Source organism: Anomaloglossus baeobatrachus, chromosome 3 (assembly GCF_048569485.1).
Source record: "Anomaloglossus baeobatrachus isolate aAnoBae1 chromosome 3, aAnoBae1.hap1, whole genome shotgun sequence".
Taxonomy (NCBI): domain Eukaryota; kingdom Metazoa; phylum Chordata; class Amphibia; order Anura; family Aromobatidae; genus Anomaloglossus; species Anomaloglossus baeobatrachus.
In genome coordinates, this window is record NC_134355.1 from 425,132,487 (window position 1) to 425,147,200 (window position 14,714).

Here is a 14,714-nt window from a genome sequence, read left to right on the forward strand (position 1 = left end):
ATCATACAGGTACTCTGTGTCCCCGGCAGGCACAGACACACTCCGGGCTGGCTGGGTGTTGTAGTGCGCCGGGGACCGTAACGTTGGAGTTAGTGTTCCTACAGTTTACTGGGGGACTTTGTGTTGTGGGAACGCAGCGCCGACCCCCACTGGATCGGGCGGCGCTGCTGTGACTTGTGGTGCGCCGGGGACACGCCGACCGCACTTTTACGGCGGCGGCGTTTATAACTTTAGTCCCCGGCTTTTTGCGGCCTAGCTCCGCTTCGTTCCCGCCCCCACCCTGTCAATCAGGGTAGGGGAGAGACGCTGTTTCGCAGCAGCGACGAGGGCTGGAGCCTGATTTACATGCTCCAGCCCTCTCACTAGGCACAGAGGGAAGCAGGCTTCCCGCTCTTAGCCAGGAACGCCCAGGGCCCGCCCCCCCTCCTCTCCCAGGACGCCGGCAGCCATTACATGCAGTCTGGCTGGAGGAAGGACGCAAGGCTCTGGGAGACCTGGACTAGGGGGCTTTTGGCGACCACACACCCGCTCTTAAGCGGGCGGTAAGCGGCATTTCAGCTGGCCCCTCTAGTGCCTCAGTGTGTATTGGTGTACTGTGTCACCAGATATATATATTTATTTATTTCTTGCACTGTGAGGTCGCTTCCTGGCTGGATACCCAGATCGCTCTGAGGAAGCAGCAACATGTCATCCACAAAACGCAAGGCTGCCAAGGCTAGGGCTGTGTACACTGCGTGTGCTGCATGTGGGGCTGCTCTACCAGCAGGCTCCGATGACCCCCATTGTGTGCAATGCTCCGATCCGGTGCTGCTTCGCCAGCCGGAGTCCGGAGAGGTAGTGACCCAGGCTGAGACGCTTGTAAGTTCTGCCCCGGCGCCAGGGACAGACTTTGCAGTTTTTGCTGATGGAATGTCTGTGACTATGACAAAAATCCTTGAAACTTTGCAATCCATGTCTGGGGCTCAGTCTTTGGACTCGGCGAGGTCTCTGTCCTCTGGCCCCCCTCAGCTGGATCCAATCCAGACTACAAGGGGGTCCCCGGCTTCACAAGCTGAGGATTATGACTCAGATGATAGCCCCAGCCACCCTAAGCGAGCTCGCTGGGAAAGACCCTCAACGTCATCACACTGCTCAGGGTCTCAGCGCAATCAGTCTCCCTGTGAGGTGTCTGAAGAGAGTGATCAGGAATCCACTCCTGGAACCCCTCTCAACCTGGATACCCCTGATGGGGACGCCATGGTAAACGACCTCATCTCAGCCATCAATAGGCTGTTAGATATTTCTCCCCCAGCCCCTTCAGCAGAAGAGGCAGCTGCAGAGCAGGAGAAGTTTCGTTTCCTCTATCCCAAGCGTAAATTGAGTGCTTTGTTGGATCACTCTGACTTCAGAGAATCAATCCAGAAACACGACGCTCACCCAGAAAGACGTTTCTCTAAACGTTCTAGGGATACACGTTATCCTTTCCCCCCTGATGTGGTCAAGCGCTGGACCCAGTGTCCAAAGGTAGACCCCCCCGATTTCCAAACTTGCAGCTAGATCCATAGTTGCAGTGGAGGATGGCGCTTCACTTAAAGATGCCAATGACAGACAGATGGACCTTTGGTTAAAATCTGTCTATGAAGCTATCGGCGCGTCGTTTGCTCCGGCATTCGCAGCCGTATGGGCTCTCCAGGCTATTTCAGCTGGTTTAGCAAAAGTGGATGCTATCATACATCCAGCAGTGCCACAAGTGGCGTCCCTTACCTCGCAGATGTCTGCGTTTGCGTCTTACGCTATCAATGCGGTCCTAGAATCTACCAGCCGCACCTCAATGGCGTCCGCCAATTCGGTAGTTTTGCGCAGAGCCTTGTGGTTAAGGGACTGGAAGGCAGATGCTGGTTCCAAAAAATGTTTAACCAGCTTGCCTTTATCTAGAGATAGACTGTTTGGCGAGCCATTGGCTGACATCATTAAGCAGTCCAAGGGTAAAGACTCTTCTTTACCCCAGCCCAGAACAAGCAAACCTCAGCAGAAAAAGTGGCAGCAGAGGTTTCAGTCCTTTCGAGGTTCAGGCAAGACACCATTTACCTCGTCCAAAGGGTCTCAGAGGACGCAAAGAAACTCAGATTCCTGGCGGGCTCACGCACGCCCCAAGAAAGCAAATGGAGGAACCGCTTCCAAAGCGGCTACCTCATGACTTCCAGCCCCCTCCCGCCGAATCTCCGGTCGGGGGCAGGCTCTCCCGCTTTTGCGACATTTGGCTGTCACAGGTCAAGGACCGGTGGGTGACAGACATTTTGTCTCGCGGGTACAGAATCGAGTTCAGTTCTCGTCCTCCAGCCCGATTCTTCAGAACCTCCCCACATCCAGACCGAGCAGATGCTCTGCGGCAGGCGGTGGACTCCCTAAGAGCGGAAGGAGTAGTGATCCCTGTCCCTCCTCAGGAACAGGGTCGAGGGTTTTACTCCAATCTCTTTGTGGTTCCAAAAAAGGACGGCTCATTCCGTCCTGTTCTGGACCTAAAACTGCTCAACAAACATGTGCACGCCAGGCGGTTCCGGATGGAAACCCTACGATCTGTCATTGCCTCAATGTCTCGAGGAGACTTCCTTGCCTCAATAGACATCAAAGATGCTTATCTCCACGTGCCAATTGCTACAGAACATCAACGTTTTCTACGTTTTGTGATAGGAGACGACCATCTTCAGTTCGTAGCTCTGCCATTCGGTCTGGCGACAGCCCCACGGGTCTTCACCAAGGTCATGGCGGCAGTGGTAGCAGTCTTGCACTCTCAGGGACACTCGGTGATCCCTTACCTAGACGATCTACTGGTCAAGGCACCCTCTCAAGAGACATGCCAACTCAGCCTGAATGCTACGCTGGAGACTCTACAGTCTTTCGGATGGATCATCAACTTTCCAAAGTCGATCCTGTCACCGACCCAATCACTCACGTATCTTGGCATGGAGTTCCATACTCTAGCAGCGATAGTGAAGCTTCCGCTGAACAAACAGCGATCACTACAAACAGGGGTGCAATCTCTCCTTCAGGGTCAGTTGCACCCCTTGCGGCGCCTCATGCACTTCCTAGGGAAGATGGTGGCAGCCATGGAAGCAGTTCCATTTGCGCAGTTTCATCTGCGCCCACTTCAATGGGACATTCTCCGCCAATGGGACGGAAAGTCAACGTCACTAGACAGGAAAGTCTCCCTTTCCCAGACGGCCAAGGACTCTCTACAATGGTGGCTCCTTCCCACCTCATTGTCTCAGGGAAGATCCTTCCTGCCCCCATCCTGGGCAGTGGTCACGACAGATGCGAGTCTGTCAGGGTGGGGAGCAGTTTTTCTCCACCACAGGACTCAGGGAACGTGGACTCCGCAGGAGTCCACCCTTCAGATCAATGTTCTGGAAATCAGGGCAGTGTATCTTGCCCTACTAGCCTTCCAACAGTGGCTGGAAGGAAAGCAGATCCGAATCCAGTCGGACAACTCCACAGCGGTGGCATACATCAACCACCAAGGAGGGACGCGCAGTCGGCAAGCCTTCCAAGAAGTCCGGCGCATTCTAATGTGGGTGGAAGACACAGCATCTACCATATCCGCGGTTCACATCCCAGGCGTCGAAAACTGGGAAGCAGACTTCCTCAGTCGCCAGGGCATGGACGCAGGGGAATGGTCCCTTCACCCGGACGCGTTTCAGGAAATCTGTCGCCGCTGGGGAGTGCCGGACGTCGACCTAATGGCGTCCCGGCACAACAACAAGGTCCCGGCATTTATGGCGAGGTCGCGCGATCAAAGAGCTCTGGCGGCAGACGCCTTAGTACAAGATTGGTCGCAGTTCCGGCTCCCATACGTATTCCCGCCTCTGGCACTCTTGCCCAGAGTCTTACGCAAGATCAGATCCGATTGCAGCCGCGTCATACTCGTCGCCCCAGACTGGCCGAGGAGATCGTGGTATCCGGATCTGTGGCATCTCACGGTCGGCCGACCGTGGTCACTTCCAGACAGACCAGACTTACTGTCCCAAGGGCCGTTTTTCCATCAGAATTCTGCGGCCCTGAACCTGACTGTGTGGCCATTGAGTCCTGGATCCTAGCGTCTGCAGGATTATCCCAAGGAGTTGTAGCCACAATGAGACAGGCTAGAAAGTCGACTTCTGCTAAGATCTACCACAGAACGTGGAAGATTTTCTTATCCTGGTGTTCCGCTCAGGGAGTGTCTCCCTGGCCATTTGCATTGCCCACTTTTCTTTCTTTCCTGCAATCGGGGTTAGAAAAGGGCTTGTCGCTCAGCTCCCTTAAAGGGCAAGTATCGGCAATATCCGTGTTTTTTCAGAAGCGTCTAGCACGTCTTCCTAAGGTGCGCACGTTCCTGCAGGGGGTCTGTCATATTGTGCCCCCGTACAGGCGGCCGTTAGATCCATGGGATCTGAACAGGGTACTAGTTGCTCTCCAGAAGCCGCCTTTCGAGCCTCTGAAGGAAGTTTCCTTTTCTCGCCTGTCACAGAAAGTGGCGTTTCTTGTTGCGATCACATCGCTTCGGCGAGTGTCGGAGCTGGCAGCTCTGTCATCCAAGGCTCCCTTCCTGGTGTTCCACCAGGACAAGGTAGTGCTGCGCCCCATTCCGGAGTTTCTCCCTAAGGTCGTCTCCTCGTTTCATCTTAATCAGGATATATCCTTGCCTTCCTTTTGTCCTCATCCGGTTCACCGGTATGAAAAGGACTTACGTTTGCTGGATCTGGTGAGAGCACTCAGAATCTACATTTCCCGCACGGCGCCCATGCGCCGTTCCGATGCACTTTTTGTCCTTGTCGCTGGTCCGCGCAAGGGGTTGCAGGCTTCTAAAGCCACCCTGGCTCGATGGATCAAAGAACCAATTCTAGAGGCCTACCGTTCTGCGGGGCTTCCGGTTCCTTCAGGGCTAAAAGCCCACTCAACCAGAGCCGTGGGTGCGTCCTGGGCATTACGACACCAGGCTTCGGCTCAACAAGTGTGCCAGGCAGCTACCTGGTCGAGTCTGCACACTTTCACCAAGCATTATCAGGTGCATACCTATGCTTCGGCGGATGCCAGCTTAGGTAGAAGAGTCCTGCAGGCGGCAGTGACACCCCCGTAGGGGAGGGCTGTTTTGCAGCTCTAACATGAGGTATTTCTTTACCCACCCAGGGACAGCTTTTGGACGTCCCAATCGTCTGGGTCTCCCAATAGAGCGCTGAAGAAGAAGGGAATTTTGTTACTTACCGTAAATTCCTTTTCTTCTAGCTCTTATTGGGAGACCCAGCACCCGCCCTGTTGTCCTTCGGGATTTTTTTGTGGTTTGCGGGTACACATGTTGTTCATGTTGAACGGTTTTTCAGTTCTCCGATGTTACTCGGAGTTAATTTGTTTAAACCAGTTATTGGCTTTCCTCCTTCTTGCTTTGGCACTAAAACTGGAGAACCCGTGATACCACGGGGGGGTATAGCCAGAAGGGGAGGGGCCTTGCACTTTTTGGTGTAGTGCTTTGTGTGGCCTCCGGAGGCAGTAGCTATACCCCAATCGTCTGGGTCTCCCAATAAGAGCTAGAAGAAAAGGAATTTACGGTAAGTAACAAAATTCCCTTCTTTTTCAAGCAGAGGTATTTGATGACAGCTCTGAGCTCGTTTTTTTATATTTTGATGTTCACTCCTCGGCAGTTCATATTCAAATGAATGTAGCTCCCGGGAATCGTGGCATTTAAGTGATTTTTTTTTTTTCCTGGACTAGTGGGTACCTAAGAGAGAAAACATTTTATTTTAATTTCTGTGTGCAATAGAAATAACCGATTTATCATTACTTTTGGATCGCCCCTCGTATGTAAAGTGCTATGGAATTAATAGCGCTATTTTAAATGAATAAATTATTATACACATTTTAGGCCATCTTGGCCTATACAGTAACTCAATCTGGCTATACAGTCAATGAGAATAGGCTATGAATGAATGTAAGGTAAGTTCATGGATAAATGATTTTTCAGGGGCAAGTAAAATAAGAGATCTACCGTAATTTGGCCGTTTTTTTTTTGTTTTTTTTTTTTTTATTTTTTCTCTCCCCTCCAGATGATGACTGAGACTGGTCAGCTAAAACAATTGATTGTTCTCATTTTACCTGATTTGGTTGATGATCCTCTCAATAACTAGTGGGTACTAAATTTTGGGAGTTGGAAATTTATCAATGGAACACTCCTGATTGCCATATATCAAGTCAGAAAGAAATTTTTCCCACTATGGGCCTGTGCACATGTTGCAGTTTTGTCACGTTTCTTTTCTGTTCAGATTTGTCACAATACCTGAATGATTTCCTAGTCCCAGCAAAGTGACTGAGATTTCTGAAGTTTTATGCATATGTTCCTTGTTCTTGACTTGCCGATTTAAATCTACAGAATGTCAGGTCTTTCACCGTTTTTGCTAGATTTCACACAATACTAACGAGTGGGAGAAAATCTCCACCAAAAACTTGTCAGAAACGCACCTATTTTGCACAGCATTTTACCTGCCAAAAGATGCAGAAAGGGGAAGAATTTTCTGCTGCATATAATTATGTGCACATGTCTTAATATGATACGATTTAGTTTCTTCCTCAAGCTTTTTCCTTCCCCTGGATCAATGTTACCTTATAGGTTGAACCTGATGGACTTGTATTTTTACTTTCTACCCTAAAAAGATTAAACTATAAAAGTAAAGCCAAAGAAATTAGTTTGCATTTATACCAACATGTGTTCAATGTGTAGGTGCTCATTCATGCTGTGGCCATTAATAAACATAACCTAGAGTAAATACAATGCGCAAATACCCTGCAGCAAGCAATTAAGTAAATAGAAATAGCCCCTAAACAACACAGGACATGGAGCCAACACCACTTTAATTAAAAAAGGGGAAAAGGCATTTATTGTGACAAGGTGTACCCAATCAGGATGGACTTTAACCAGACCTCAAAATAGACAGGGACAGAGCAGGACCCAGGCCTGACTGTTTAACACCTGCACATGGAACGCTATATGGACTAAATGTATAGCCCAAAAAGAGGGAGCCACGTCCCCGTATATACAAAGAATTAATCTGGAACACGTGTTGGGATAAGTGCAACCTGTAGGTGCACTTTCACACTGGCTATAAATGTATTTACATGGTTTTGAATGTATTTTATGTTTTAAAGAGATGATTGGCTTTCTTTTAAAGGAGTTATCCACTACTTCGACAACCCCTTCTCAATCAGCATGTTTGCCCTCATCAAACATCAATAAAAGGCAGCTGCAGCTCTGACTTCTTTTTGATGTTCAATTCTCCCGAAGGCAGGGTGACTGAAGTCAGTGCTGATTGGGCGCAGGCATCATGTGACATAACCATATCACATGATACCTGGGAGAGCGAGTGCCGATACCGCTGGAATGGCAGAAGTGGTGAGCACAAGCATAATTTTAGTGGGACAAACATATTGATTAAGAAGGGGTTGTCCTAGTAGTGGACAACTCCTTTTAAGTTAACATGCCCTGATGAGACTTTGTATACATTTGCTCAACAGAAACTCAGAGGTACACCACTGTAAGTGTTTGGATGTGAGTTCTTGGTATCAAAATTTTATCCTTCCCACAAAGCCGAAAAGACTATAGAGTGGCTATGCACATTGGATCTGGACAAGCTAGTTACAAACTCTGAGCTGTGGCCTGTTGATTATTATTACGAACTGGTGAACTTTGTTTGCAGTAAGATGAATTCAAAACCCGATGAATCTTTTATACTCACCCTGTATTTCATTTTCTGGCACTTCAGCCTTGATGCAGAGATATTCAAGTAATCATTTACATCTGTTTGTACAATAACTAATAAAGTTATGTAGCATGTGAAGATTGATGCGGATGGTGGCTTGGATCATTCGATGACTAGGATAAACCTCCAGAGAATAAGAAGGGAATTGGGCATTGGGGCAGAGTGATTTTCTCAAACTTCCTTTGCTCTGTCAAATATTATATCCAGCCAAAAGAGAAATTTCTTCGTGTGGTAGAAATGTAACCGTCCTAAAGTCATATTTTTTTTTTTTTAAGAACTCTGTATATTAAATATGATTTATATTTAATACGAGTATTGTCATGTTTCCCCAGGAGTGAGTACGTACGAGTACTTTTCACGACTGTGAGGTCAGTCCCCTTCCATTTGCATCCTCTGGAGGACGTTGACGGCTCTGTACTTGTATGTGATCCATTGAAAGCATCTGGTCTGACTTTGGAAACGGTTTATGAACGGTTTCACTCTGCTTCCCTGAGCCTTGGCGAGCTGCTGGGACACTACCTGAGTGGAGAAAAGCCAACTGGCTTATTAGAAACGGAGGAGATCCTTCCAGTGGGAGCAGTACTAACTGGACTAGGAAAACTGGTATTAAGTAAAGAAGGAGTAATTGTTTTACAACCTCCAGAAAAAGGATGTGAATATTTCTTATCCCTTGGGGGATATGAGGATATATTACATGAACAAGAATCTATAGCATCTCTTTGGAAAGAAGGGTCCTTGCTGTGCGGAGCTCTGGGGGTCCTTGTCCTCTGCATTGCATTATATCGGGCCTATCAAAGACATAAAGAGAGAACCAAAAAGCTGGAATGTTTTGATGAAGGGCAAATGGACTCTCACTTACCTGAAGATGAGACATCACCTGAAAGACTGTGTGTAATCTGCATTTCAAGATTACGGGATTGTGTATTTCTGACTTGTGGACATGTGTGCTGCTGTTTTTTGTGTTACCAGGCTCTGCCAAATCAGCTGTGCCCCATCTGTAGATCTCCTATACAAAGGGTTGTACCTCTGTACTAGAATGAAACATGGCGAATCCACTGCAGATTTTGAGAAGGTGAGATGAATTCTTTCTGAAAAAGAGGCTACAAAGTTACCCAGGTCTTGAGAAATGATGACTAGAGCAGATCATTATAAGGCCTCGGCTCCATTTGCGCATCACTTCCGACGCAAGAGCATTGGATGCAATGTGCTAATGATCATCGGCTCAGGGTCTACTGCAAGTATCAACTGAGTGTCATGTGACTGTGATCTGATCTTTCGATCGGATCACAGCTGCAGAGGAGACAGATTAATTTCCTCTTCTCCTCAGCCTGTTTCACTTTACATCGTACTGCACTCGGATGCACACACAAACTTGTATGGGTGCATGTGAGCCAAGACTCACTGCCAAATGCAGCATGCTGTGATTCTTTTTTCGTGCCGATATGGTATGAGAAAAAAAAAAATAGCAGATGGACACTGCCTGACTGACTAACACTGGTGTGAGTGCAATTTGATATTTTTTCGGATTGCGTTCGTCAATCATGATCACAAGTAGGCTGTGTGCGCACGTTGTGTTTTTTCATGCTTTTATGCAGAATTTTAAACTGCAGCGTAAACGCATGCATTGTGCATCCCTAGCAAAGTCTATGACATACAAATTCCATGTTCACGTTGCGTTTTGGATGCCAAATTTTTGACAATCGATGCGTTCTAAAAAGAAACATGTCACTTTTGTGCGTTTTGGATGCTTTTCCCTCTGTCTGTGGGAGAGAGAGCAAGCACCAGAACGCATCCATTCTGCATTCAAAATGCATGGAAAACGCAGCGTTTTGAAACGCGCATGCAGTGACGAAACGCTGCAGAATATTTGTCAAGGCAGAACGCAACGTGCGCACATACCCGTAGAACCAAGGCCTTAATATGATAAAATGCTTCTACCTGAACCTTTTGATTTGAATATTCAGTAGGATTGCATTTTTTGGAAATGTTGAAGGGAACGGTTTTTATAAAAGTATAAAATATGCACCAGAAAATTGTTGCGCACATTTCTAGCACAAAGTAGGCCAACTGATAGGTGATATATTAGATTAGACAGTATTACAATTAGACAGCTTTATCAAGAATCACAAACCACTATGAAATATTTGCCAGATATTAAGAATTTCTAGTCCTAAGTTTGCATTGTGGAAAAATTGGTGTTGATAAATATGCTCCAATGTACACAAATTAGTTTGGTTTAAAGGTTTCAGTTCACACTAGCAATATAGTTTAATGTTTCTGTAGCCCCTGAGAAATAGAGAACCATAAAAAATCTATTTTTTTTTTTTACGCATTTCCAAATTTTATTTTTCACCACTTGAAAAAAAAAAAAAATGCATGAGTTTGTGCATAACTGGAGAATCATTATTTCAAGGTTTATTTTTATCGCATAATGAACTCTATAAAGAAAATGTAATGGACTTTTTTTTTCTCAAATTTTGTTTCACTTGGAATTTTTTTTCCCCATTTGCAATACATTAAATTGCAAAATGGACTATAACTAAAAAATACATCTTGTCCTGCAAAGAACAAGCCCTCATACGGCAAAATTGACAAACTAGTTATAGCTCTTGAAAGAAGTGGATGTTTGCCCAGTCTAGAATGTATCAAACGTTCAGCTTATTCTGCAAAAAATAAGATGTCGCACAACTGTTTTTACGGAAGGATAAAAAAAATTATGGATCTTTCAATACAGGTTTTAATTTTAAGCTTGTTGGTTTTTGTTTTTTTTTGGTTTTTTTTGTCTCAAAATATAAAATTAAATTTAGAATTGTCAACTTGAAGAAAATAGCATGTTAATTATATTGAGTGTTGTTTAAAAGTAAAAAGACTACTTTTTGTTGTTCATTTCAGCTGCCAAAAAGTGTAATAAGTCATAATTACCCCAATATGGAACCAATGAAAACTACAGCCTGTCACACGAAAAGATATTTCTTAAACTTATTACTGTTCTAAAAAGTTGAGGATTTTTTTTCTTCAAACAGTATTTATTTTATAAAAGTACTAAAACATAAAACTGTATTTTCTTTATCGTTCCTTTGGGAGACCCAGACCTTGGGTGTTTAGCTTCTGCCTCCGGAGGACACACAAAGTACTACACCTAAAAGTGTAGCTCCTCCCTCTGAGCTTATACACCCCCTGGTGAGCCAGTCCCAGCCAGTTTATCGCTGTGTGTTCAGGAGGCATACATCCACACATGCATTCTCATATGATTTTTTTTGCTTTTTGGAAAGAGATTGAAGAAGTGCGGGTCCACGTCTGGACTCCCGGCATGTCCCTTCTCACCCCACTGTGTCGGTGGTGTTGTAAGGTTGATTTCCAAGGCTGGAGCCTTACATGCCGTGCTCCTTCACCATCCTTCCTGGGCTCTGGCTTGAAGTGGCAGCCAGCGCGGTCTCCATGCCTGGCTGGAAACCGGTCTCCATCCACAGCCCTTTAGGACTCTGCTGGACCAGAGCACTCATCCCCAGGGACCTGGCCCTGCATCTCAGCAGCTAAGTACCTGAGACGTTCATATGTTGGGGGTCCCTGTCCTTTATTGTATGGGGAGAGTGTGTTTGCTGTATTTATTTTGGCTTTTCCGGCGGGTTCTCTGGCTTTCGCCCGAGAACCGCGCCGATGGTGCCTGCGCGTCGGCCTCGCTGCTCAAATTTAGGCCCCGGCTTCGCCGGAGGCCTAGTTTCTGTTACCGGCGGCCATTCCCTCGCATGTCACTCATGCAGAGGGACAGGCACGGCTCCTCTCGGCGGCCGTCCTGCACAGGGGAGGGACACTCCCCACTGCTTGTGCGTGACTCCTCCCCTGCAGGTCTCTATGGCCCTCCAGATCCCGCTTTCCTACAGGGACGCCCCCGTCTCGCCCCCTCTCTTCGCTCCGGCGGCCATTTTCTTGGACAGGGTTCACTCTGCGCTGGGCCATCCTGCACTCTGCATCCCTGCTGAGGTGCTGTGCATTGGAGGTCCGGGGTTCGGGATCTGGAGGGCACACAACACCGCTTCCAGCGGTCTGGTAAGCCACAGCCGGTCTCTGGTTGTGGACCTCTGTATATACTCCCTGGGGTTCATTCTCTTTTTAGAAGCTGTCCCCACTCCAGCAGCATGTCTCACACGAGGAGCAAGGCTCCAAAGCTTTATACTGTATGCGCTGCATGTAAGCTCCTGCTGCCTGAACCGAGCACCTATCCACATTGTGATGTCTGCTCTAACTTGGAGGTGCCACAGCCTGGAGCCTCACCCCCAGTGGTCTCTCAGGCTGCTTCTGCACCTGTGGCTGAACCCCCGGCCTGGGTAGAGTCCTTCTCTAGGTCTATCTCCCAGTCTTTTGCTGAGTCCATGGGACTTCTGTCCAGGACTTTGATGAATATGCATCAGCCCCCTTCACAGGGTGCCTCTAATACTCTTGCTAAGGGTCCTTTTAGGATCCCTATCATCTGACCTCCGTCCACCGGAGCTCACAGAGGATTCATCATCAGGGCACAGACCCCGTCCTCCTAAGAGGAGCCGCAGGGTTTCCTCTCCCTCCTCATCCCGCGGCTCTGATTCAAGAGCTGACTCGCAATATGAGGAGGATGCCTTTACAGGGGGCTCGGAGGCTAACTCCATGTGCCCCATTGATCTTTCCGAGGGTGACTCAGATCTTAGTGACTTGATTGCTTCCATTAATTCTGTACTGGATCTCAATCCGCCAGTATCAGAGGAGCAACCCTCTCTGGCAGAAAAGCACCAGTTTACCTCGCCTAAGAGAGTGAAGAGTATGTTCTTTAACCACTCCAGTTTTCAGACCGCTGTGACCAAACCCAGGGCCTGTCCTGACAAACTCTTCCCAAAGCGTGGTTCTGATGACCGTTTTCCCTTTCCACCTGAGGTGGTCAAGGAGTGGGCTCACTCCCCAAAGGTAGACCCTCCGGTGTCTAGGCTCTCAGCCCGGACCGTTGTGTCGGTGGCTGATGGCACTTCCCTTAAGGATTCCACTGACCGTCAGATTGACCTTCTGGCCAAATCCGTGTATGATGCGGCGGGGGCCGCGTTTTCCCCAACTTTTGCAGCAGTGTGGGCTCTTAAAGCCATCTCTGCTTCTCTAGAGGAGATGCATTCCCTCACCAGGGAATCTATGCCCGAGATGGTTGCCTTAACGTCTCAAGCTTCAGCTTTTTCATCTTATGCCATGTCTGCAATGCTAGAGGCTTCTCACCGCACTGCGGTGGCTTCAGCTAATTCCCTCGTTATCCGCAGGATCTTGTGGCTTCGAGAGTGGAAGGCAGATGCTTCTAAGAAGTACCTTGCTGGGCTCCCTTTTGCTGGGTCCCGGCTGTTCGGTGAACAGCTGGATGAAATTATTAAAGAAGCTACTAGCGGGAAGAGTACTTCCATGCCACAAACAAAGACCAGGAAACCTGCCCAGGGTAGGACTCAGTCGAGGTTTCGTTCCTTTCGTTCCTCCAACTGGTCGTCCTCTAAGCCCTCCGCCTCGTCCGCTAACTCAGCTAAGGACCAGAAATCCAACTGGCGCCCAAAAGCGCGTCCACAGAAGACCGCAGGAGGTTCTGCCACTAAGGCAGCCTCCTCGTGACTCTCTGCCCGCTCCAGCAACGTCCTTAGTCGGTGGCAGGCTCTCCCACTTTGGCGACGCTTGGTTTCAACAAGTCTCCGATCAGTGGGTGAGAGATATCATCTCTCACGGCTACAGGATCGAATTTTCTTCCAGCCCGCCAAACAGATTTTTTCTCTCAACTCCCCCCTGCTCCAAGGCCGCCGCCTTCTCACAGGCCGTGGCAGCCTTGCAGGCCAACGGAGTAATTGTACCAGTTCCCGCCCGGGAACGGTTCAGAGGCTTTTACTCAAACCTCTTCCTAGTTCCCAAAAAGGACGGTACCTTCCGGCCCATCCTGGATCTCAAGCTTCTCAACAAGCATGTTCGGGTGCGGCACTTTCGCATGGAGTCTCTGCGATCAGTCATTGCCTCAATGACCCAAGGGGATTTCCTGGCGTCCATCGACATCAGAGATGCATATCTACATGTGCCAATTGCAGTTTCACACCAGCGTTGGCTACGTTTTGCAATAGGAGAAGATCATTTCCAATTCGTGGCTCTCCCTTTCGGGTTAGCCACGGCCCCTCGGGTATTCACCAAGGTCATGGCAGCAGTGATTGCAGTTCTGCACCTCCAGGGGTTGGCAGTGCTCCCTTACCTGGATGACCTTCTAGTCAAGGCTCTATCCAGCGCAGACTGTCAGCGGAGTGTCTCGCTCACTCTCGCCACTCTAGCCCAATTCGGGTGGCTTGTCAATCTTCCCAAATCCACTCTGACTCCGACCCAGAGTCTCACGTACATAGGGATGCAGTTCAAGACTTTGCCGGCACTTGTGAAGTTGCCCTTAAACAAACAGCTGTCACTCCAGTTGGCGGTGCGCTCTCTCCTGAGACCCCGCCGTTCTACCCTCAGGCGTCTGATGCAGGTGCTGGGTCAAATGGTGGCGTCCATGGAGGCTGTTACAGTCAGACAACGCGACAGCGGTTGCCTACATCAATCATCAAGGCGGGACACGCAGCCGCCTGGCAATGATGGAGGTACAACGCATTCTTCAATGGGCGAAAGACTCCAGGTCCACCATATCCGCAGTCCACATCCCAGGCGTGGACAACTGGGAGGCAGATTATCTCAGCCGTCAAAGCGTGGACGGTGGCGAGTGGTCCCTGCACCCGGCAGTATTTCAGTTGATCTGCCGCAAATGGGGCACTCCGGACGTGGACCTAATGGCATCCCGTCACAACAACAAAGTTCCTGTTTACGTGGCTTGCTCCCACGATCCTCAGGCCTTCGCCGCGGACGCTCTGATTCAGGACTGGTCCCAGTTTCGTCTGTCCTACGTGTTTCCCCCTCTAGCTCTCTTGCCCAGAGTCCTGCGCAAGATCAGAA

At 48.6% G+C, this 14,714-nt stretch overlaps 1 protein-coding gene across 1 annotated transcript in view; it reads left to right on the top strand.

The window, feature by feature from the left end:
- LOC142295372 (mitochondrial ubiquitin ligase activator of nfkb 1-A-like) overlaps positions 1–10,712 on the top strand; it is a 61,699-nt gene extending 50,987 nt beyond the window's left edge. Inside the window, exon 4 of the mRNA XM_075338475.1 lies at positions 8,093–10,712. Coding sequence (XP_075194590.1) covers positions 8,093–8,795 — 703 coding nt within the window. The 3' untranslated portion in view covers positions 8,796–10,712. The remainder of the gene's footprint in view (positions 1–8,092) is intronic.
- Positions 10,713–14,714: the final 4,002 nt, after the last annotated feature.